Source organism: Aspergillus alliaceus, assembly GCF_009176365.1.
Source record: "Aspergillus alliaceus strain CBS 536.65 unplaced genomic scaffold BDW43scaffold_69, whole genome shotgun sequence".
NCBI classification, from domain to species: Eukaryota; Fungi; Ascomycota; class Eurotiomycetes; order Eurotiales; family Aspergillaceae; genus Aspergillus; species Aspergillus alliaceus.
In genome coordinates, this window is record NW_022474752.1 from 13,513 (window position 1) to 33,536 (window position 20,024).

Below are 20,024 nucleotides of genomic sequence, written 5' to 3' on the forward strand. Positions count from 1 at the left end.
TACCTAGAATGGAGAAGAATCTTCAAAAGAGAGAAACATGGTCCTCTTTCTTATGATATCTATTCATCTTTCTCTCACTTATTGTTGTTCTACTGAATTTGGTGTATTTTAAGAGTCGACAGTACTGCTCACCCTATGATATTTAGGAACATATACTTTCCAATTTAAAACAATAAAAGAAAAGAGGCATATATGAAAATAAGATATGGTCCAATTTCTTAAACATGAATGTATTATCATCTGGTACCTGGTTTTGTGAGGTGGGAAGAAGAAGAAAAGAAAACAATTGACGGAAAGCAAGAGAAGACGTCATTTACCCGCTAGCATTTTAAAGCAAAAAGCCAAACAACAAGATTGGAATAATCAGTGATTCACCCACACCATCAACATTTTCCAACTGTACATCTCAGAGAACTCAAAAAAAACCCAGGACATCCCACAAATATTACACCACTCCACACTTATGAATTAGATATCATGCAACCAACTCAAGACAACGAAAGGATTCCAAATGATCGACCAGGGACTCCACCGCGCCCGCCTTATTCCCCAGTAACTCCGGTCTTCGCCCATATTGCCCCAGCCCAGAACGCCTCCACGTTCAACGGTGCGCTATCACATCCCATCGTACCCCCAGCAACATCGCCGTCGCCAACAAGTCTCGCTGGCGGCGCAACGACCTCTGCCATCGCACCGGCCGTCTTCGCGCCGGAGCCGGCTGCCGTGCCGATCTCGGAAAGCGAGAATCCCGATGCAATCGCCCTGCGGTCCACCATCTCGATCCTCCAGCTCCAGAAACAGCAGAGTCTGCGCGATATCCGGACGCTGGAGAGGTTGAAAAAAGCGGCGGCGGCGGATCCAGAGGGCTTTGCGCATGAATTGGCGGCGGGGAATTTAACGGCGAAGGACCCCGGAGGATTCGTGAATTTCACGCATGAGGACGAGGACGAGGACGAGGACGAGGGTGATGGTGAAAGGGAGGATCTGAGGGGGGGAACTGGGCCGGGTCTGGGGAAAATACCTACACCTCAGAATGTGGTGCGCATGCCTCCGATCAACTGGAACAAGTATCAGGTCGTGGGCGACCCGCTGGACAAGATGCACGAGGACCAACGCCGACGCCCGTCTCCCGGGGAGCTTAGACGCGAGGAGCCTACGCTGCGGCCGCAGGAGCATGTTCTTGCATCGCCGTACCGACCGCTAGTAGATAAGCTAGAAAGTCCGGACAAAGTCAAGGGTGTCAGCAAGAACAAGAAAACATAAAGCATCTAACAAGAAAATTCTGAGATCGGTGAAGCTAGACTCTATGGTACAGTTCTCACATTGAGCAATAACAACGGTAGCGTTCATCCACCGTGTCTCGTTATAATGGAAGAAAGAGAAGCAAAGAAGACAAGGATGTATGCCTGCCGGCCTGTTCCATATCGCGCTGCAAATGCCAAACCAAGCCAGGGCACTTTCAGGCTCAGTCAGGTTGAAGGAAGCGATGCAGCACATAGCAACCAGTTGCGAACGCTACATACAGGAAATCATTGCGGCACGGCCTTTCTGAATTCCTCGATGTCGGAGATAGTCTTCAGGAGTCTATCGTGTGCAAGACTAACCCTGTTGTACACAACCCTCGATTCCTCCAGTTCTTCGTTAACGGTACGGCCCTCGGACACCTCTGGAACTGCGACTGGGGCTAGATCTCCGGCCTCATGTCTGGGTGCATTGGACTGGCTAGCCGTCTGGCGGGCTCTATCATACGATAGACGAACAGCCCTCTTTCTGAGGTCTTCACGGCCCTCCAACTTCGCCTTAGCACGCTCTTTGGCCGCCTTGCTAGCTTCATGTGCCTTAATCCACGCCTGAGCTTTGTTGCAGTCGGGCTTAACCTCTTTGAGGATGTTGGAGATGGCGTCGTTCGAGAGAGGTGTTCCTGCAAAGTTTTCTCTATCAGAAGCGGGGGGGTTCTATGGGATGGGTCAGAGAGGGGCAACAAAACCAGATATGGACGGTTGAGTGCTTACCGCGCCAGCATGGGCTCGAATTGATGCTGCCAAAGTGACATCGCTCTCGAACATACCTAAGGGTCGGTCAAGAGAAGATTGCTTTGTGGCCATGTAATGTGCTTTCAACAGGACCTCAGTCGGGAAGTCATCCATGGTGAAGACCTCTTCGTCGTCGTCGCCCTTACGTTCGCATTTGGCCTTGTTGGAGCCAGAGGGTTCAGGGCCAGGGGAAGGGGTGGGGCGTTTCTTTTTAGAGTCCTCGTTGATCCTCTTTTCTATGGCGGCGCTGTAAAGCCTGTGAAAAGTCAGACCGAAAAAGAAAGCTATGATAGCAGTAATAAGTTGTAAGAGAAACATGATGATGGTGATAGTGATAGCGAGAATGGTAGGGACAGTGGCATGGAGATAGGATATGAGAGTCTGTATGAAGAGAGGCGGCTAATAATGAATAGAAAAAGTTTCTATCTGTCTGTGTTATCAGGGCATTGGTTTGGGGAACATACCCAGACTTCTTGTTAGTTTTCTTTGACCCCATGGTGAGGTAAAGATAGCGAACCTGTGGTGGGCAAAGAAAGGAAGGCGCTCGGGGAGGAGATGGTAGGAAAGACGACTCCAAAGTTGGGCAGATTGTCTTTGAGCAAGTGAATAATGGAAGGTGTTCATAAAATAGAAGTTTAGGAATTGTTGTTATTGTTCTAGTGTCAGTCTGTGAATGCTTTCACTTTTGGATATTAGGTAGGGTTATCGTGTAAGCAGCAAACTATACATAATACCAGTATGGACACTTATACTGCCTAATTATATGGGATAAAAAGCTGAACTAGCTGCCATACATCCCCACCATGCTTAAGCACCAGTACTACCCTTATGATAAGCCTCTAGTGTTCTAGGTGATAGAAACATGAGAACAAAAGTGCCCAACAGCCTGTATAGTAGTAAAGGCACGAGGGAGAAAAGTGAAACAGACTAGATGATCAGTAGTTTAAAATATGGGGTGAGTAGAATTTGTATTCAACTAAAATCCTCATGGAAAGCGTGGGAAGGACTCAGGACCTAATTGCTCTGATACACCATCGTAAGCCCTTGAATAAATTAGGACAAGGTTCCCTATGTAAAAAAGCGATTATTCGGACGTGGAAGACCCAGATGTTCCCTCAAAGTTGTCCCTTCGTAATCCAGACGGAAAATGCCACGACGCTGCAATTCAGGCACCACCCGTTGGACAACATCGTCCAACCCCTGTGGTAGAAATGGGAATACAACGGTGAAGCCATCAGAAGCCTCCTCGGCCAGCCAGGTACCCATTTCATCTGCGATTGATTCAGGCGTACCGACGAAGGCAAGCCCCGAATAACCACCATACCGCTGCGCAAGCTGCCGAACGGTCAGCTTCTCATCTTCAGCAAGCTTTATCGCCCCTGCACGGGTAGTCTTGCTCGCATTAGTTTCCGGAAGTTCAGTTGGCAATGGGCCATCCGGATCGAAGCCGGACACATCAGTTCCTAGCACAATAGACAAAGAAGCAATGGCGCTATCGTAATGAACTAGACTGTCGAGCTTGAGGCGCTTGGCTCTGGCTTCTTCCACCGTATCACCAACAACGATGAAAGCCGCCGGTAGGATCTTGAGATGGTTACGGTCACGACCAGCCGCGACCGCACGGCCCTTGATATCCGCATACAGCGCCTTTGCAGACTGGATGTCTCGCGGCGAGCAGAAAACCGCCTCAGCTGTTTCGCCCGCTAACTGTTTCCCAGGCTCGGACTGACCGGCTTGAACAATCACAGGCCATCCCTGGACTGGCCGCGCAATATTCAGCGGTCCTCTCACCTTTAGATCATCGCCCTTGTGGTCGAGGACATGCATCTTCTCCGGGTCAAAGTAGATACCGCTCTCTGGATCGCGGACGAAGGCATCATCTGCGAAACTGTCCCACAATCCGGTGACAACATCGTAGAACTCCCGCGCTCGCTTGTAGCGATCACCGTGTTCCACATGCGCATCTAAGCCAAAGTTCTTCGCAGACTCTGGGTTACCAGTGGTAACAATGTTCCAAGCCGCGCGACCGTTGCTAATATGATCGAGCGAGGCGAACCGACGCGCGATATGGTAGGGCTCGTCGTATGTCGTGGATGCCGTTGCTGCAAGCCCAATCTTCTCTGTAACCACCGATAGTGCCGATAATAGAGTGAACGGTTCGAACGATGTCACCGTGTGGCTGCGCTTCAGTGCCTCGACCGGCATGTTGAGCACGGCGAGGTGATCGGCCATGAAGAAAGCGTCAAACTTGGCCTCCTCCAGCTTCTTGATGAAGGACTTGAGATGGGCGAGATTGAAGTTGGCATCTGGATAAGCGCCAGGATACCGCCATGCACCGGTATGTAAACTGACCGGCCGCATAAATGCGGTCAGATGTAGTTGTTTTTCTGGCATTGTCCCCTACACTGCGGTTATGGATATGGATTGGGAGGGTAGTATCAGCGGGAACAGTTATAAGATATTGAAAGTAGACTGATGGCATTATGTTTGTGGACTTTATACATAATCAACAGCCTCGTGATGACAAATGCTTTCGCGGATGAGTGAAGTTGAGGTTTTAATCACGACATCGACAGCCTATCGCATGGAGGATATCTGTATTTCTCAGCGTGGTTTACAAAGCAGGATTACTCAAAGTTGTCAGAAAAGGTAGATCAGCTTATCAAAATAGAAGCTCTGTGCGGAATTAAACAATAGAAGTTAAATATGGTATTACAGCCCGTTCAGGATATCCCATAACCCGATTTCCGGTACACCTCCTAGGGCTTGATATAGAGGAGTAATGATTCATTTTGAAAAGCAATACGCTAAGTATATATCCTTACTACTTAATACCTGGCCTAGGCTACAGACTGTATAAATGCGGGCCTACGCTTGCTCTGTTTAAGACATGGCTCTACTTCCCGCATGATTGATCAGAGAGGAACTAGTTATAGCGGTTTAAGCGTGGGCAAAATATGCTAATTTTCAATTTAGCTGCTACTTGATGTGCTAGGCGATGTGGACCCAGCCTGGACTTAAAGAAACCGTTAGGGTACTTTTACTAAGTATCAGAGCAACAGTTGATTTTCTTCCTTCCCACCTACTAGATAATGGAGTCAGGGAGCAGACGAATATTCTATCAGAATGTAGATGTACATAATATTTGAATAGATATAGTAACATGATACCATGACTAGCATCAATCCTGCTAGGGCAGGGTTGAAGATCCTTGGACCTTTTCTAATAGGCATTGCTAGGAAATAAGATGCACCTGCGCATTTGATCTAGTATTTGTAGTTTGCACATGATGAATCTATGTTTGATACATCAACATGAGTAGTGCAGAGAGGAAATTATGCCACCGCAATATGACTAGAGGATTGGCATATAAACTGTTGTCATGGACATTTGCGGCAGAGCCCCTATACGAACGCCCTTGCTCTGAAACCTCGAGGAAGAGAATGTAACCAGAGTAAGAATATATTATAGATTTCCTGCATGTGTTAGATATATTATCACGACGTGTCACTCTGCAATTTGGCGGATAATAGTGGTTATAGAAACATGTCGACCTGTAGCCAAGCATGAGCTGTAGCCTCCAATAAGCACTGGTTGAAACACCAGTTTGTGATGGGTATCATATCGATCAATACACCAGTGGTAAACGGTTTCTAAAGCCACTATTGCCACAGTGGCATCAGAATGATATGATCGGAAGCCTCGTATATATGATTTTTAACCGGCAAGAATCTTGGTACCCCCAATCGTGGTGGCCCATCATACGAGCCAAGTCGCCTGTAATGTAACATAGAAGTACTTTAGGGCTTACATGGCATTAGTGGAACATGAAACTCTAGACGAGGCCAAGATAGTCTAATGCTCTTCACTGTGACCTAGAATTGAGGTTATGGATAAGGGTCAAAGATGTGCATTGGAAATACGACCTTTACGTCCATCTTTTTAACTTTTGTTTGCTGCAGAGGTTACATCCAAAAAATTAAGTATGCCCTGAGATGATCGGTGCCTCTTTCGTTTCCTCTTCCTACCCCTCCTTCTCTCGTCTCACCTTACATTCTTGTGTACATTCCCCCCATCCGAACACCTTTTTGTATTGTTATTCTCCGTTTATCAGCATGTATTCTTACCTTGCTTGAGCCACTTCGCCCCTCAGAAAGAAAAAAAAAACCAACCATGGAGAAGATGCCGGAGGAAAACAGCAACCAAATAGGTTCAGATGCTCAAAATACATCGGTTCAACCACTGGATGATGCCTGGAATTTCTTGGATAAACATGGGAATAACCAGAACCCTGGTTTGGACCTGGTCGCAATTCGACATAAGATTGATCGGCGTATTTTACCCTTCATGTTTTGCTGTTACTTCCTACAATTTATTGATAAAGTAATGTATAATGTAAGTGTCCCTGACCTGTATCCGGGCGTAGCTAATCTTGCGGTACAAAGTATGCGGGAGTCATGGGAATGAAGGCAGACCTGGATTTGAAGGGAAACAACTTTAGCAACGGTGCAAGTGCCTTCTTTATTGCGTCTTTGGTGGCTGAAGTTCCGAACAGTAAGCATCTCCCTATCCTTCTATCCACATGAAAAGCTCATCGAAGCCCTAGTATATCTTCTCCAAAAGGTTCCACCCGCAAAGTGGCTGAGCATTAATGTCATCCTCTGGGGCGTTGCTGCAGCTGCGGCAGCAGGCGCGAAGGACTATACAACTTTACTCGTCGCGCGTATCTTCCTTGGGGCTTTTGAAGCCCCCGTAGGGCCGTCTCTAATGCTCATCAGTAGCCAATACTATACAAAATCTGAGCAAGCCCCCAGATTTACATTTTGGTTTATGGGCCTGGGGGTAGCACAGATCATTGGTGGATTGATTTCCTTTGGCTTCCAACATGTACACCATACATTTGCCAGCTGGCGTATTATGTTCCTTGTCATGGGGCTGATAACCGTTGCTGTAGGCATTTCTGTATGGGTTTTGCTTCCGGATACCCCAATGCAAGCAAAGTGGCTATCAGATGATCAGAAGGTGACACTCCTCCAACACGTCCGTGTGAACCAGACAGGCATCCGTAATGACAAATTCGACCCCAAACAAATACTGGAGGCGGTTCTTGACCCTCAGGTGTGGCTGTGGGCTTTAATGGTTGCTTTGGTAAGCTTGTTTATCTTCTGTTTGCTTATTTTTCTTTTCCAGGATAGACGTGTCCTTTTCCCAAAAAGAAGGGGGGGAAAAAGGTTAACACTGATGCTATAGCAAGCGGTTTCTAGCGGGGTGGTGGTTGTGTATTCGTCTACGCTTATAGCTGGCTTCGGCTTTGGCGGGCCCATCTCAGCCCTTCTAAACACCCCTTCTGGAATTGTTAGTATCTTCTTTACCATATTGGTAGGTATTGGCATCCGCAAAGCCTCGAACCGATGGGCCTGGGTGTTCATCTGCAGTATTCCGGGAATTATCGGCGGCGGTCTCATGTCTTTCCTCCCGAAGAGTAACCGAGCCGGAGTCCTGATTGGAATCTACCTGGTCAATTCCATTGTTGCTCCCATGCCAGTCATCTATCACTGGATGGCCGCAAACTGTGCAGGGTACACAAAACGCGCATTTACGAGTGCTGCAGTGGCCGGGTTCTTCTGTGTGGGCAATATCATAGGACCGCAGACTTTCCAGGCAAGGGATGCGCCTGAATACCGACCGGCTAAGATTGCAGTCCTTGTGACTCAAGCAGTTGCAGGAGTATTATCTGTCGTTCTCTTTGGCTACTACTTATGGGAAAACAAGCGGAGGGACAGCGCACAGACAGCCCAGGAAGGACAAGAGGTTATCACGGATGAGAAGGCATGGGGTGGTTTGACCGACAAACAAAATAAGGATTTTCGCTATGTGTATTAAGTGTGCAGTGTTATACATATCTAGCTGGGCTGTAGTTGATAAAGCCATTGGAAACTTTCTTTTAATCTTTTGGAAGCTAATGCTATCTTAGGGTGAAGAAACCGGGTCGGACAGAGCAATACTTATAGCGACTATCCCAGCCCTGTATGAACCCGAACATATACTATAAAATTTCATTTTCTGATAGCAACAACACAACAGCATTAGAAAAGGTATCGAGTAAGCATGGGAAGCACTAGCTCATCCTATCCCAACATAGACGAGCGAAAGAAGAGAATCCAAATACTGCCACGGGGTCGGGTCTCATGCATGTCGGCAAGACTTAATGAGCTACAAGGCATATGACTTCTCATATCCAAAGGTGGCATATATACATTCCAAACAGAAAAGAGTCATTAGTTACATTAATTGGTCCTTATAGAAGTTATAAAGTAACCCCTTGCATGAATAGATAGACATTAGTAAAGCCTTCAATCTATAGGTTTTTTACCCTCCCGATCTGGAGATCATACATGCACATATGCAGTGTGACCATAATGCCTTGGCCTAAGTAAGGTCAAGTTTATTTAATAGTTATTCTTAGCGGAGACGTAAAGCCATTGAAGACAAATCATCTAGAACTAAATAGAGAAGTGAATTTAATCACACCCCAGCGTTAGCTAGTTAGGGGCAAGACACTATCATGATATACATACATATTCACCACCGCAACAATTTACAACCTAGGCCAGAGTAGAAGGTGGAGTTCTGTCATCTATATCTAAAATCTCGAAGTTGTGTTCTGTTCAGAAGAGTTCGTCGTGTGGAAGCGCTGGACGGCACACTAAGCGAAGTGAGTAAAGGAATTAGAGAAATATAAAGCAGACAAAAGTTCTAGACTCCCTTGATTGAATGCACACATTAGCACTATTTCTGCACGCTTTGACAGGAATCATACTGAACCCTGGGCTTTTGTTCCTTGAACCAAAACACTATGAGAGCATTGTACTCTGTAGTTTTATATCAATATAACAATCAACATCGAGTACATCTCACCCTGCACTCGGAGTAGCGCTTCTAGTGACTGTAAAGGTGACGACCAAAAAATAGCAGCCAAGTTTAATTGGAATTCTTGTTAATATATATCTTGAGTGAAACATGGAATAACTGCATCTCACGCACGTGACGTGTAGCCTGAAAATCACCAAGAAGCTTATTCCCTGTCAATATGAGCTATTGGGCCCAGTTATACATCTATCATGACTCTCGTCAACATCCTTGTCACTGTCAGTATTCCTTTCTAACCGCTCTCGGGTACTGCTTCTATGTCGGCTACCAACATCGCTCCAAGATCAATCAGGTCCGGAAGCAGGGCTTTGTAAGTATATAGTAGCCATTGGAGATAATTACTACTCAAATTTCTCTTAGCTCATGCCAAAGGAATGGAACTGGCTTACTGGTCACCTCCTGGTGCTCCTGAAATATGTTGATCCTCTGCCTCCGGATGCCAATGTCAATATTGCGATGCGGGAGCTGGCCATGGAATTCGCTCACACAGAGATATTCTTCATGGACTTCTGGCTAGTTTATCCTTAATTGTATATCGTCTACAATCCGGAAGCTGCTGTGTAGATCTCTACCAAGTATAATCTCCCCAGAATTGATATGTATTCTAAGTTCATGTATCCGATTGCTGGTGGATCAAACCTGGTATCTAAGAACGATAGCTAGTGGAAGACTTTGAGGTCAATATTCAATCCAGAATCCTGTACTGGAAGTATGATGGATCTGGTACGGGCAGTCGTTGATTCAGCCCAAGTCTTCTGTGATATACTGCGCGAGAAAGTGGGATCGGGGCTGTCCTATCTAGACGACCTGACTACTCGATTGACGATGGATATAATTCTGAGAGTAACACTGTAAGTCTCCTCGACCCCTAGGCATAGCTTCTGTACTAACACGAGCACAGCGACATGGACCTCGACTATCAGCGCTCAGACAATGAGATTGTAACCGCTCTCAATACGATCACTACATGGCATTCATTCTAGGATCCGCGCATTCTGGCACACCCTCTCCGGCCTTTTCTTCAGGAATATTACGGCAATGTCATGAATAGGTGTGTCCGGGATGAGCTAGATCGGAGATTCTCCGAACTGAAACAAGATCAAAGCTCTCCACGCTCAACCTCGAAACGAGCAAAATCTGTTATTGCACTAGCCCTTGAGGCATACCTGGCAGATCGCCAGAGTATTTCACGAAACGAGTAACTTGGACGACATTCAGTCCAACACGCTGCTTATCAGATTAGCCTATTTATCTCCGCCGGGTATGATACAACCTCCAACATCAACGTCTAAGGTACATCGCATGTTATCCAAGCACCCCGAGGTTATGGTACAGATGCAAGAAGAGCATAATCGTCTCTTCGGAGCAGATCCTTCGGCAGCCGTGCTCCGCCTCAAGAAACAGCCTTCTCGTTCGGATCAATGTTCATATACGCTCGCCGTAATCAAAGAGACCTTGCGACTGTTCCTTCCCGCAGCTACAATGCGTCAAGGGCGTAGCGGGGTGTCACTGACGGATAGACATGGTAACGTTTACCCGACGGAGAATGTGGGCACAACGATCTTGCATCCTGCCGTCCACTTGAATTCAAGGGTCTGGCCTCGCGTGAACGAACTCCTCCCTGAGCGCTTCCTGGTTGACGCAGAACACGACCTGTATCCTGATCCTGCCGCCTATCGTCCATTCGAGTAGGTTCCACGTAACTGTAATGGTCAGACTCTAGTCTATAATGAGAATCGGATTGTGTTGATATTGAACCTGCTTACGATGTGGGATGCGATGCAATTGCGGAACGAAAGGGTCTCGACAAAATGCATCAAATGGGCAGGCTTTGGCGGAGAAGGTGTCAAGTCAGTAAATGGGGAGAGGGCATATCAGACCGAGAATGCACCCGACTAATGGATATTCATGTCCAGTAACACTTTTACAATAGGCAAGGTTACAAGAAATCTCTAGACAAAGGACATAAAATCAGCATTGTGTCTACCTAGACTGTGAGCGGAGCCATGAAATACAGTCATGTACTGAAGGGGTCTGACAATATACCAATGTATGCCTTTATATCCAGCGAGCATTCTTGTACTCCAATCGACTATAGATTTGGATCACGTAGTCGACAGGTGATAGAATAGGGCTGCAAAATATACCTGTAGGTAATACTATACAATCATCTCATCCATATTTTTTTATACATCCAAACAAGAAAGCGCCCAGCCCGATAACTCCCGGTGAAAAAAAGAACTCGCCCATCATTCGTGCACAAAGCTTTTCTCCCCCTAAGTCCAGTGACCATGGGTATAAATACAGATCAGGGTAAAGAGAAATGTCAATACCCAATATTCCCTAATATCAACCGACTATTGCTCATCTCACTCGATCCGAACATGCAGTTTCCGCGCAGGTCAGCGAGGTTTATTTCTCACCCAGCAACTCCTTGCGCATCTCCTCACGTTGGACCTTTGCTTCGTCCTTCGCCTGACTCCGTTGCGCCGCAGCCTGTGTCCGCATCTGCTCCTGTTGTTCCTGAGCCGCAACCCAAACTATTCAACCTCATTAGCTCAACAATCTCCCCCCAACAGTTCGCCCGGTATCGAGGAGAGGAACAGAGTCAAGGCAAGAACATACTCGACTTATCAGACTTGGACCACTGCTTCAACCGAGTCACATATTCATCGAACTCCTGCGCGCGACGATCGCCCTCTTCCAGACTCCGCCGTTGGAGTTCGGGGTTATACCGCTTGAACAATTCCTCGTCCGTAGGACGGATCGATTGGACGAAAGCCGGGCCGCCGACACAGATCACCGCGCCACTGGATTTGGTCCCATTAGCTCCACATTCGAAAAGGAAGGAAGCGGAAGAAAAAGGTGTCTTACACGACCACCATCTTTATCCAGGTTCCTGCTTTGGACATGGTGACGGTGCCGAGCAGGTGCGCAGTTTGAAAATCGGATGTAGTTGCCGAGACAATGATGTCAGGAATGTATCAATTAGACTCTACTAGAGAAGCAAGAGCCCACTGTGTGTGTGTGGTAGATAGATCCACGCCCAAGTGATGCACAGTCGGGGAGAAATAATACGCGGCGCATAATTGGGTGAAACGAATAGCATCATCGGGGTCGGCCACCTGATGAACCGATGGGACCGGGAGGGTATGTGGCTGAGGTGTTTGAGGCGAGGGTGGCGCAGTATATCCCGCAAACGATGCAAACCTACAGAACACAGAAAAAGACATTGCTCCACTTGTTCTGACACTAGGTCAACGGTTTCTAGTATTAACGACTACTACCCATGCTAGTTTCTGGAGTCCATACTGTTTGGGGGAATCTCCATTCTCCGAGACTCTCGGAGACTGTCTTAGTCCCGATAGTATGTTCGGTTGAGGCATTTGTTGATCGGTGATGTTTTGGATCACGCGCTGGCTTTTGACTCCCGTGGTTGACTACATATCGTGTTGTTTGTATCATGATTGGATTGGAGGAGGTTTCCCGGTCGCAAGGGGCGTGTTCGATTCAAAGCACATATCAGATCTTATGCAACCGTTGTAATCAGGTCTAGGGGTAGAATGTAAGTATGTAAGGAGTAGCGCAGCAACACGAGATGATCAATTCAATGCCATATTGTGGAGCGATTGCTAGAGAAAGTTGGAGAAGACAAGGCACAGTCGAATCATTCTGCTTGATCAACACCGGAAATAATCCCCTGCGTTTCGAAATGGAAGGACTCTTTACTTTATTTGTATGATTTCTACTTCGTTTCGTACTCGTACCACCTGTAAATTGCCCAAAGAGGGCAAGCCTCGGATATACAATCACTACGAGCAATGTACAATGCAGCTAATGCCTACTATCTATCTAGAGTACATGGGACTAGTCCGTATTGATCGCAGGTCAATTGACAGTGTCACTAGGTATAAATTAGCTAATAGAGGGTGTAGAATATATTAGACGTGTAGAATATATTAGACGACAACCCTATGTCACTTGGGGCATTTATTACATCATCTAGTTGCCAATAGTTTCAGGCGATTGATTCATCGTCTGTTTGTTGGTACATTAATTTTTCTCTTCCTCACATCAAAGAAAGAAAAATCTATTATTAGGACAAGGTTATTCGGACGTCAAGTAAGCGCCCATGGTTTGCCCCGGGGGTTATCCTTGCACCCACAGGAGAACTATTGGAGAGGGAAATTGTCGGACCTGCCAAGAGGTGGAAAGGGAAGCGGTAAATTGTAGATACATAAGTGGTTCTGTAGGACTCCACTTTTCATAGACCAAAGGGTTGTTGTTGCAAAATAGTACAGTAACTGTACTCTAGAAAAATAGTACATGATATCCGTGATGGTCGTGGAAAATAGTCTTTCCCAAAGTTGAAGTCAATAAGAACTTTTTTCTTCTTCTTTTCCCGTCTTTTTCTTCTTATTTTTCCGTAAACTATATTTGTGTTCATGGGATTTATTACTTCATGAGATCCACTTCCCCACCACTAGTATACAGGGGAAAGAATTCTTGGGAACCCCCCCCCCTTTGGAAAAAGGCTTTACTCAGTACGGTTTAGGGGGCGATGTCAGGCACTCCCCATTCCGCAATGATATCAAACACCAGACAATTATTGCGGGACAGTTGGGTGGGTCAAGAAGAAGAAGAAAAAAAAAAGAACCACTGTTTGTCATTTTACTGTAAGTCACCCGTGCATGGAAAAGATTTAGGCAGTGAAAAAAGAAAAGGGTAGTTCATTTAAAGCCCTATTGACCCTGTGAATGTTTGATTGTTTGTAAATTTTCCTTTTCTCTCTTTTTCCCTTTTGGGCAATGATAATCTTTTGCATCGAGAATTCTTATTCGTGGGTACCTGCGCGCTTCCAAAGTCCCTGAGGATTCAACCCAAAATTACCGACTAGTAAGTTTTCCATTACCTGACCCTACGGCTCCATCCGGACATTTCAAATCCATTCAGTCATTCATCTCCAAATCACCCTCCCTCAATAAATCTCACCCTCGTTTCCCTCCGGTGGTCACACATTCTTTTCCACAAGACCACTACTGTTCTGTCATTTCTGGTTTTTAGTTTTGGTTTATTCTTCCTTTGCGTCTCCTTCATTCCTTTGGAAAAGTATCCCTTAGTTCTGAATACACGTTAGTTTGTCCAGGCGCATTGACGCTCCAATCGTGCCCTCGGCTTTCAGGCCCTCCGCGCCAAAGATTGTCCGCTGACAATGTCTTTCCTGTTCCAGGCCCGTTGATTGGTTTATAATCACATACTTCTGCTGCGTTTGTTCGACTCGAGGGGCCGCTGTTCATTCTTATACTGTCGCGTGGTTCCAGTAAGCTTCTACCTCGTCGCGCACCCCTTTGGGGTGTTGCTACTTGGCTTCTCAACACCAGCTGACCTCTGGTTAGAGACGCACTAGACGAGAACCGGAGGCGCGCCATACAGACTCGCAATAACGATCTAATTGATGCCCTGGCGGATAACGAAAACTAAACCCCGCCTCTCTTCATTGAACGACAACTAGATCCGGAACCGAAGCTAGCTTTGTCATGGCTTACCCTCAACGCCCAGCGCAGAGGCCTCCGCCCGTGAGAAACTACGGCCCTCGTCCTTCTCGGCCCGCGGGTCCGCCCCAAGACGGGTATTTTGACCCGGGATACGATTACGGTTATGACCATGCTTACCCACCGGTGAATGGAGGCTACGAGGAAGCGCGATATGGCTATCCAGGTGACCAAGCGGTCCCCAGATCATACGGACCCCCACGAGGTGCTCCGCGCACGCCTCGCGGAGGCTATGGCCCTCCCATGGAGTCACGACCGGACCGTGGGTATGCGCCAGGGGGTCGCCCACCGCCGAATGGATACGATGGTTCTCGCGGTTATGGCAATAGGAGGGCGCCATCGCGACAAGATCGTTCAAGGCCTCGTGAGTAAAATCACGTGGCGAAACGGATCCTTAGAGATCAAGTACTGATCATTAATCCAGCACCGCCTTCCTCGAGTGCATGGGACAACCCATTCCCGGCATTCCCCTTGCAGGAGCCACGTAGCCGGGCTGGCTCAACAGGAATTGACACTGGCATGGCGAGGATGGATCTCAATAGCCCAATGTCGCCCGTAACGGTCCCCGACCGTCCGCATACGTCGCATGGGCGACGACAGGACATGCCTCGACAGCCGCGCCCTGGGTCTGCTGGCCGGGGTAGAGGAGACTACCCTGCTGGCCCCATTAGGTCTGCCAGCCAAGGGCGTCCCTCGACTGGGCGATCGGATCGCAGCGAACGGAGCGAGCGGTCATATACCGACCCTAGCGGACCACCGCCGATACCTCATGTCAATAGAAGCGCAACCATGCCCGTTACAGCTGCGCCGCCAATAGCACCACCCGTGGGTAAACCAATGTACCCTGGACAGGCGACATACCAAGACCCTGCATATCCGGCAAAAGCCAACGCGCACAAGTCTCTTCATATCGAGGCATTACTGGATAGTTATTATAGCTCGGCCCACGCAGGCGAACCTGACATGCCCAATTTTGACGCCATACCGGAGGACGGCTATGGCGGGGCAATTGACGAAAGCTTACCGGGATTAGAGCAACCGAAACCGAAAACACCTGCTCCTTCTGCTCCTCAAGGCCATTACGCAGCATTCAAGCCACAGCCTACTGAAGTCCACCATGCCCAGTCTCAGCCGGATATGAGACCAGGGGGTGTACCAAACCAATTCGAAAATGCTGGATTTCACTTTGACATTCCTGCGTCCGCGCCCGCTGCGCAGCACCAGGATGGGATAGATTACGGGTTCGGATACGAAGACTCAATGCAGACCCAGCACCACCAACAGCAGCAGCAGCAGCAGCAGCAACAACAACAACAACAACATGGAAGCTGGGGTTCACAAATGAACGCATATCCTGATGAACAGCCCGGCTACGCGAGTCGTGAGGGTTCTATTCGCAGCAACGGCCCTCCTCGCCCTTATCGGGCCAACCAGCCTGCATATACGAACGAACCGCCGCCACCAATGGCCACCCAGGTAGAGCCCGTAGATCCCGAACAGAATCCTGATGCTCTCCCCCATCATCCGGTGCCTTTCCGACCGGGACATGACCAAGGTAGCAAACCAGCACCTGTACGACAGTATAACGGCGGAGTTGACTCCCCACCGCCTCCTGCTGTTGCCCCACAAGGCCCTCCGGCCGACTCATCCCCCGGGCCAGTCACGCAAGAAGAACTTCAACAATTGCAGCGCGTGGCCAAGAGCAATCCTTCGGACCAGAAGACACAACTGTTACTCGCCCAGAAACTGGCCGAGGCCTCGGTGGTTCTGGTTGAGAGCAGTCGATTGGATCCTAAGTCTAAGGCGAAAGCGAAGGAGAAGTATACGGCAGATGCGTACAAAATCGTCAAAAAGTTGGTGTCTAGCGGGTACCCGGACGCGCAGTTCTTTTTGGCGGATTGCTACGGCCAAGGGCTACTGGGCCTTCCGGTTGATCACAAAGAAGCTTTCCACTTGTACCAAACCGCTGCCAAGAAAGGACATGCCCAGTCAGCCTACCGAACAGCCGTGTGCTGCGAAATTGGCGCGGAAGACGGCGGCGGCACCAAGCGGGATCCTTTCAAGGCTGTATACTGGTATAGGCATGCTGCATCCTTGGGTGATCCGCCAGCAATGTATAAGATGGGCATGATCATGCTCAAGGGGCTTCTCGGTCAGGCGAAGAGCCCTCGCGATGGTATCTCATGGTTGAAGCGTGCCGCGGAACGGGCTGATGCCGAAAACCCACACGCTCTGCATGAGCTCGCCCTAATGTATGCTAACGCGGGCCCTAACGACGTCGTCATCCGCGATGAGGCGTATGCTAGTCAACTATTCCATCAAGCTGCCGAGCTAGGGTATAAATTCTCCCAGTTCCGCCTAGGCACCGCCTATGAGCATGGGATGATGGGGTGTCCGGTTGACCCCCGGCAGAGTATCTTTTGGTATACCCATGCTGCAGCGCAGGGCGAGCACCAAAGTGAACTGGCCCTGAGTGGATGGTATTTGACTGGCGCGGAGGGGATTTTACAGCAGAGCGACACGGAAGCCTACCTCTGGGCCCGCAAGGCCGCCACTTCCAGTCTTGCAAAAGCAGAGTATGCGATGGGCTACTACACGGAAGTCGGGATTGGTGTCACCGCCAACATGGAGGATGCGAAGCGATGGTATTGGCGGGCAGCTGGTGAGTGCCTTACGCAGTTGATGGATTTTTTGCAATTGCTAATTATTCCCCTTTTGCCGCACCAGCCCAAGGATTCCCTAAAGCTCGTGAACGTCTTGAGGAAATCAAAAAGGGCGGAGCTCGAATGCAAAAGGCTCGACTCTCTCGGTCTAACGTCGCACAACAGAAGCAGACCGAAGGCGACTGTACCCTCATGTGATGAGGGGATGGGTAGTTATAGATCTAATGTCTCCTTGATGAACATTTTCTTTTCTTTTATATTTTATCTTTCCACACGGTCGACGAAGCATGCAAGGCAAGCTGGATGTATCAACGCCTCTGCCGAGTTGGAAATAATATTACGTTGCACATGGTTTAGTTTTGGATGGATATGGGAAGACTTGATGAAAACCATATGATGTATACCCTGTTACTTGTGCTCCCGGAACATACAGAAAGACTCTAAAAAGGAAATACTAATACTAATAATACCCACTGTTGACTTATCCTCTTCATCAATCTACACCTGGGATTAGAAGGCAATTGATTTAACCCAGTGCGGTCTGATTCCGCACTTCCGCGCTTCCGGATGACCGCTTGCTGACAATTTCCCTTGCTTGCATAATAACCATTGACTATAATATAATATATATTTGTATATAAAATCGACTCATCGTTAACCACAGATGACAAAAACACACGCCCTCTCCTATACCAACTAAGATATAAAACCATTAAGAAAAAAACCCACTATATGTCCTCCCATCCTACCCTGACCCCAAACCAAACCAATCAACAACAGCAACCCACCAAAAAGCCCTCCACACTAACAGCACTCGCCATCCTCACTCTCCTCTTCGCAATATCAATTGCTTTCTTCCTCGCCAATCTCAGGACGGAGGAGCCCCGGAACTCCCCCACCGCCACCCTGTTCGGCCTTAAGCGGTTCTTCTCAAGCACTTCCCCGGTAAGCAGAGAAGTCTTAAAAACAGCGAGCGACAAGACCGGAGACAAGATGAGTCGAACACCGATCTACTTTTTGAGTCATGGGGGTGTAAGTTACGATCCAATTCATATGTCCGGGTAGAAAGAGAGAGATTAGATCGGTGCTGATTACCGATACAGCCGAATGTCATGTACCAAACGGATCACCCGGCGTATAAGAAGCTGGGGCAGATTGGCAGGGAGATCACGACGAAGGTGAAGCCGAAGGCTGTGGTGGTTTTTTCGGCGCATTGGCAGGCGGGTAAGGATACGATTCAGGTTAACACGGCTGAGGTTACGGATTTGATTTATGAGTATGGATATATCTTGTTTTATTTTCTTTCGGTTGGTGACGGTTGGGTGTGCTGACTTTTTTATGTTTAGTTTTTACGGGTTTCCGAGTCATTACTACGAGGAGAAGTATCCCAATGTGGGGAGTAGGGAGATCGCGAATAAGGTGCTTGATCTGCTTGGGAAAGCGGGGATTAAGGCGGAAGGTGTGAAGAGAGGTTTGGATCATGGCGTGTGGGCGAGTTTCAAGTGTGGTATGTTTAATGTTTCCTGCGAGGGATGATGTTTGAGTTGTCGGATTGAACAAGCTGACCGGATATTAGCGTTCGAGCCGGAGTCGAATCCGCTGAACGTGCCGATCGTGCAGGTTTCGCTGTTCAAGAATGAGGACCCCATCGAGCATTACCGGCTCGGGCAGGCCGTGTCCAGTCTCCGCGATGAGAATATTCTCATCATCGTTTCCGGAATGGCAGTTCACAACCTGCGCGATCTGTGGTTCAGCATGGATAGTAAGCGGCCGATGCCGTACACTGTCAGCTTTGACGAGGCGTTGAAGACAGCGGCCACAGCTCCCCCAGCGGAGAGAGAACAAGCCCTGGCGGATCTGTTGAAGAGGCCCGATGCGCGACAGGCGCACCCGACTTTTGACCATCTGCTCCCGATTCACGTTGGTGCCGGAGCTGCTGGCGATGATGTCGGGAAGAGACTGTGGACGCTTGGTGAGGGAAGCATGAGCTGGGCGCAATTTAGATTCGGTCAAGTGGCCAACGGTAGTAGTTCTCTGTAATTTTAAACGGTGTAAATGGAAGAGATTTCAGGAGTTTCTTTGAATGCTCGAACGAGGTAAATTGAATTTTCCAATTCATCTATAGATACAATGGTTGACGATTTGAACACGATGCATGGACATATACGGAAGTGTGGGAAAGTCGCTATGAAGACTCCTTCACGAGTTTGGTAACTTTTTCTTCGATCTGTGCATCCGACAAGCCTGTATAGCCCTGATATTAGTCGCGGAATTGAGACGATTGCGGAAGATGGTCCCTTACCGGCCAATGGCTCGAGTGACTCCTTGCCAAATGCTGCAAGAGTCACACATATATTAGCCCATTCTCCATCTTTTACTATTGACTTGACAGTTGTAGCATACCGTATCTGGCATACACCCTAGGCACAGTATTGCTGGCCTCGCGCATCAGGATGGGGACGTGAGGGTTATGCTTCTTCATAGTGGGGTATGCGCGCTGCAGGAAGGACCTATTGAGCGAGGTTTATTAATCCTACGCCTTCAATACACCGAAAACGAGTCCTCCGGCCTACCTTGTGCTAGCGCTGTTCTCTGAAGTCTGGCAGAAAAGGAAGCGCAGCTCCTTCAGACCCTTGGTGAAAACGTACTTGCCGGACATTGTTGGGGATGGCACTGAAGAGGGATTGGCGGTGACCAAAGGATAGGATAAGGGAGGACCCCGACAAAGACTTTTAAGAAAGAGGGAGCTGGGGTATCAATTGGAGACGACTGGAGGGGTGAACCAACGACCTGAACAAGTGATGAATTGAGGTCTGAGCAGTTGAACCAATCCGGTCAAGCGTGAT

At 48.3% G+C, this 20,024-nt stretch overlaps 9 protein-coding genes across 9 annotated transcripts; 5 read left to right on the plus strand and 4 right to left on the minus strand.

The window, feature by feature from the left end:
• The first annotated feature begins 40 nt into the window (after window positions 1-40).
• On the plus strand, window positions 41-1,615 carry BDW43DRAFT_220806 (uncharacterized protein). Its single transcript, XM_032039398.1, has 2 exons — window positions 41-230; window positions 307-1,615. The coding sequence occupies exon 2, from the start codon at window positions 478-480 to the stop codon at window positions 1,261-1,263; it is 786 nt and encodes a 261-aa protein (XP_031894982.1). The 5' UTR covers window positions 41-230; window positions 307-477; the 3' UTR covers window positions 1,264-1,615.
• On the minus strand, window positions 1,530-2,529 carry BDW43DRAFT_316125 (uncharacterized protein; the record flags this gene model as incomplete). The annotated part of the gene is made up of 3 exons (XM_032048213.1): window positions 1,530-1,955; window positions 2,013-2,289; window positions 2,498-2,529. 3 exons carry the CDS (start codon window positions 2,527-2,529, stop codon window positions 1,530-1,532), a joined length of 735 nt encoding a protein of 244 aa, XP_031894983.1.
• Window positions 2,530-3,049: 520 nt separating this feature from the next.
• On the minus strand, window positions 3,050-4,472 carry BDW43DRAFT_323057 (LLM class flavin-dependent oxidoreductase). The gene has a single exon (XM_032049678.1). It carries the CDS (start codon window positions 4,425-4,427, stop codon window positions 3,102-3,104), a length of 1,326 nt encoding a protein of 441 aa, XP_031894984.1. The 5' UTR covers window positions 4,428-4,472; the 3' UTR covers window positions 3,050-3,101.
• A 1,451-nt stretch (window positions 4,473-5,923) lies between these two features.
• Window positions 5,924-7,981, plus strand: BDW43DRAFT_291929 (major facilitator superfamily domain-containing protein). Its single transcript, XM_032043671.1, has 4 exons — window positions 5,924-6,428; window positions 6,479-6,587; window positions 6,640-7,181; window positions 7,284-7,981. The coding sequence occupies exons 1-4, from the start codon at window positions 6,207-6,209 to the stop codon at window positions 7,914-7,916; spliced, it is 1,506 nt and encodes a 501-aa protein (XP_031894985.1). The 5' UTR covers window positions 5,924-6,206; the 3' UTR covers window positions 7,917-7,981.
• A 1,142-nt stretch (window positions 7,982-9,123) lies between these two features.
• Window positions 9,124-10,862, plus strand: BDW43DRAFT_323059 (cytochrome P450; the record flags this gene model as incomplete). Its single annotated transcript, XM_032049679.1, has 9 exons — window positions 9,124-9,273; window positions 9,324-9,479; window positions 9,528-9,625; window positions 9,674-9,814; window positions 9,865-9,904; window positions 9,947-10,145; window positions 10,182-10,249; window positions 10,299-10,641; window positions 10,687-10,862. The coding sequence occupies 9 exons, from the start codon at window positions 9,124-9,126 to the stop codon at window positions 10,860-10,862; spliced, it is 1,371 nt and encodes a 456-aa protein (XP_031894986.1).
• Window positions 10,863-10,998: 136 nt separating this feature from the next.
• BDW43DRAFT_291931 (uncharacterized protein) lies at window positions 10,999-12,068 on the minus strand. The gene is made up of 3 exons (XM_032043672.1): window positions 11,838-12,068; window positions 11,589-11,773; window positions 10,999-11,503 (listed from the first exon to the last, which is right to left on the minus strand). The coding sequence occupies exons 1-3, from the start codon at window positions 11,873-11,875 to the stop codon at window positions 11,376-11,378; spliced, it is 351 nt and encodes a 116-aa protein (XP_031894987.1). The 5' UTR covers window positions 11,876-12,068; the 3' UTR covers window positions 10,999-11,375.
• Window positions 12,069-14,500: 2,432 nt separating this feature from the next.
• BDW43DRAFT_304082 (putative chitin synthase activator (Chs3)) lies at window positions 14,501-17,376 on the plus strand (the record flags this gene model as incomplete). The annotated part of the gene is made up of 4 exons (XM_032045539.1): window positions 14,501-14,592; window positions 14,660-14,883; window positions 14,940-17,177; window positions 17,243-17,376. The coding sequence occupies 4 exons, from the start codon at window positions 14,501-14,503 to the stop codon at window positions 17,374-17,376; spliced, it is 2,688 nt and encodes an 895-aa protein (XP_031894988.1).
• A 471-nt stretch (window positions 17,377-17,847) lies between these two features.
• On the plus strand, window positions 17,848-19,564 carry BDW43DRAFT_220889 (DODA-type extradiol aromatic ring-opening family dioxygenase). The gene is made up of 5 exons (XM_032039400.1): window positions 17,848-17,908; window positions 18,006-18,210; window positions 18,282-18,454; window positions 18,525-18,685; window positions 18,755-19,564. The coding sequence occupies exons 2-5, from the start codon at window positions 18,172-18,174 to the stop codon at window positions 19,216-19,218; spliced, it is 837 nt and encodes a 278-aa protein (XP_031894989.1). The 5' UTR covers window positions 17,848-17,908; window positions 18,006-18,171; the 3' UTR covers window positions 19,219-19,564.
• Window positions 19,293-20,019, minus strand: BDW43DRAFT_220874 (L51/S25/CI-B8 domain-containing protein). Its single transcript, XM_032039399.1, has 4 exons — window positions 19,752-20,019; window positions 19,582-19,688; window positions 19,481-19,513; window positions 19,293-19,422 (listed from the first exon to the last, which is right to left on the minus strand). The coding sequence occupies exons 1-4, from the start codon at window positions 19,835-19,837 to the stop codon at window positions 19,364-19,366; spliced, it is 285 nt and encodes a 94-aa protein (XP_031894990.1). The 5' UTR covers window positions 19,838-20,019; the 3' UTR covers window positions 19,293-19,363.
• Between the last annotated feature and the right edge of the window lie 5 nt (window positions 20,020-20,024).

Bases quoted from the DNA above. Each gene is read 5' to 3' on its own strand.
- BDW43DRAFT_323057 (XM_032049678.1), bottom strand. From the start codon at position 4,427: ATGCCAGAAAAACAACTACATCTGACCGCATTTATGCGGCCGGTCAGT.
- BDW43DRAFT_291931 (XM_032043672.1), bottom strand. From the start codon at position 11,875: ATGTCCAAAGCAGGAACCTGGATAAAGATGGTGGTCGT. The intron at 11,774-11,837 runs GTAAGACACCTT...GACCAAATCCAG, and splicing joins TGGATAAAGATGGTGGTCGT to TGGCGCGGTGATCTGTGTCG. The intron at 11,504-11,588 runs GTATGTTCTTGC...GAGGTTGAATAG, and splicing joins GTCCAAGTCTGATAAGTCGA to TTTGGGTTGCGGCTCAGGAA.
- BDW43DRAFT_220806 (XM_032039398.1), top strand. From the start codon at position 478: ATGCAACCAACTCAAGACAACGAAAGGATTCCAAATGATCGACCAGGG.
- BDW43DRAFT_291929 (XM_032043671.1), top strand. From the start codon at position 6,207: ATGGAGAAGATGCCGGAGGAAAACAGCAACCAAATAGGTTCAGATGCT. The intron at 6,429-6,478 runs GTAAGTGTCCCT...TGCGGTACAAAG, and splicing joins TTGATAAAGTAATGTATAAT to TATGCGGGAGTCATGGGAAT. The intron at 7,182-7,283 runs GTAAGCTTGTTT...CTGATGCTATAG, and splicing joins GGGCTTTAATGGTTGCTTTG to CAAGCGGTTTCTAGCGGGGT.
- BDW43DRAFT_220889 (XM_032039400.1), top strand. From the start codon at position 18,172: ATGAGTCGAACACCGATCTACTTTTTGAGTCATGGGGGT. The intron at 18,211-18,281 runs GTAAGTTACGAT...TTACCGATACAG, and splicing joins ACTTTTTGAGTCATGGGGGT to CCGAATGTCATGTACCAAAC. The intron at 18,686-18,754 runs GTATGTTTAATG...ACCGGATATTAG, and splicing joins GTGGGCGAGTTTCAAGTGTG to CGTTCGAGCCGGAGTCGAAT.
- BDW43DRAFT_220874 (XM_032039399.1), bottom strand. From the start codon at position 19,837: ATGTCCGGCAAGTACGTTTTCACCAAGGGTCTGAAGGAGCTGCGCTTC. The intron at 19,514-19,581 runs GTATGCTACAAC...TGACTCTTGCAG, and splicing joins TAGGGTGTATGCCAGATACG to CATTTGGCAAGGAGTCACTC. The intron at 19,423-19,480 runs GTAAGGGACCAT...AGGGCTATACAG, and splicing joins GTCACTCGAGCCATTGGCCG to GCTTGTCGGATGCACAGATC.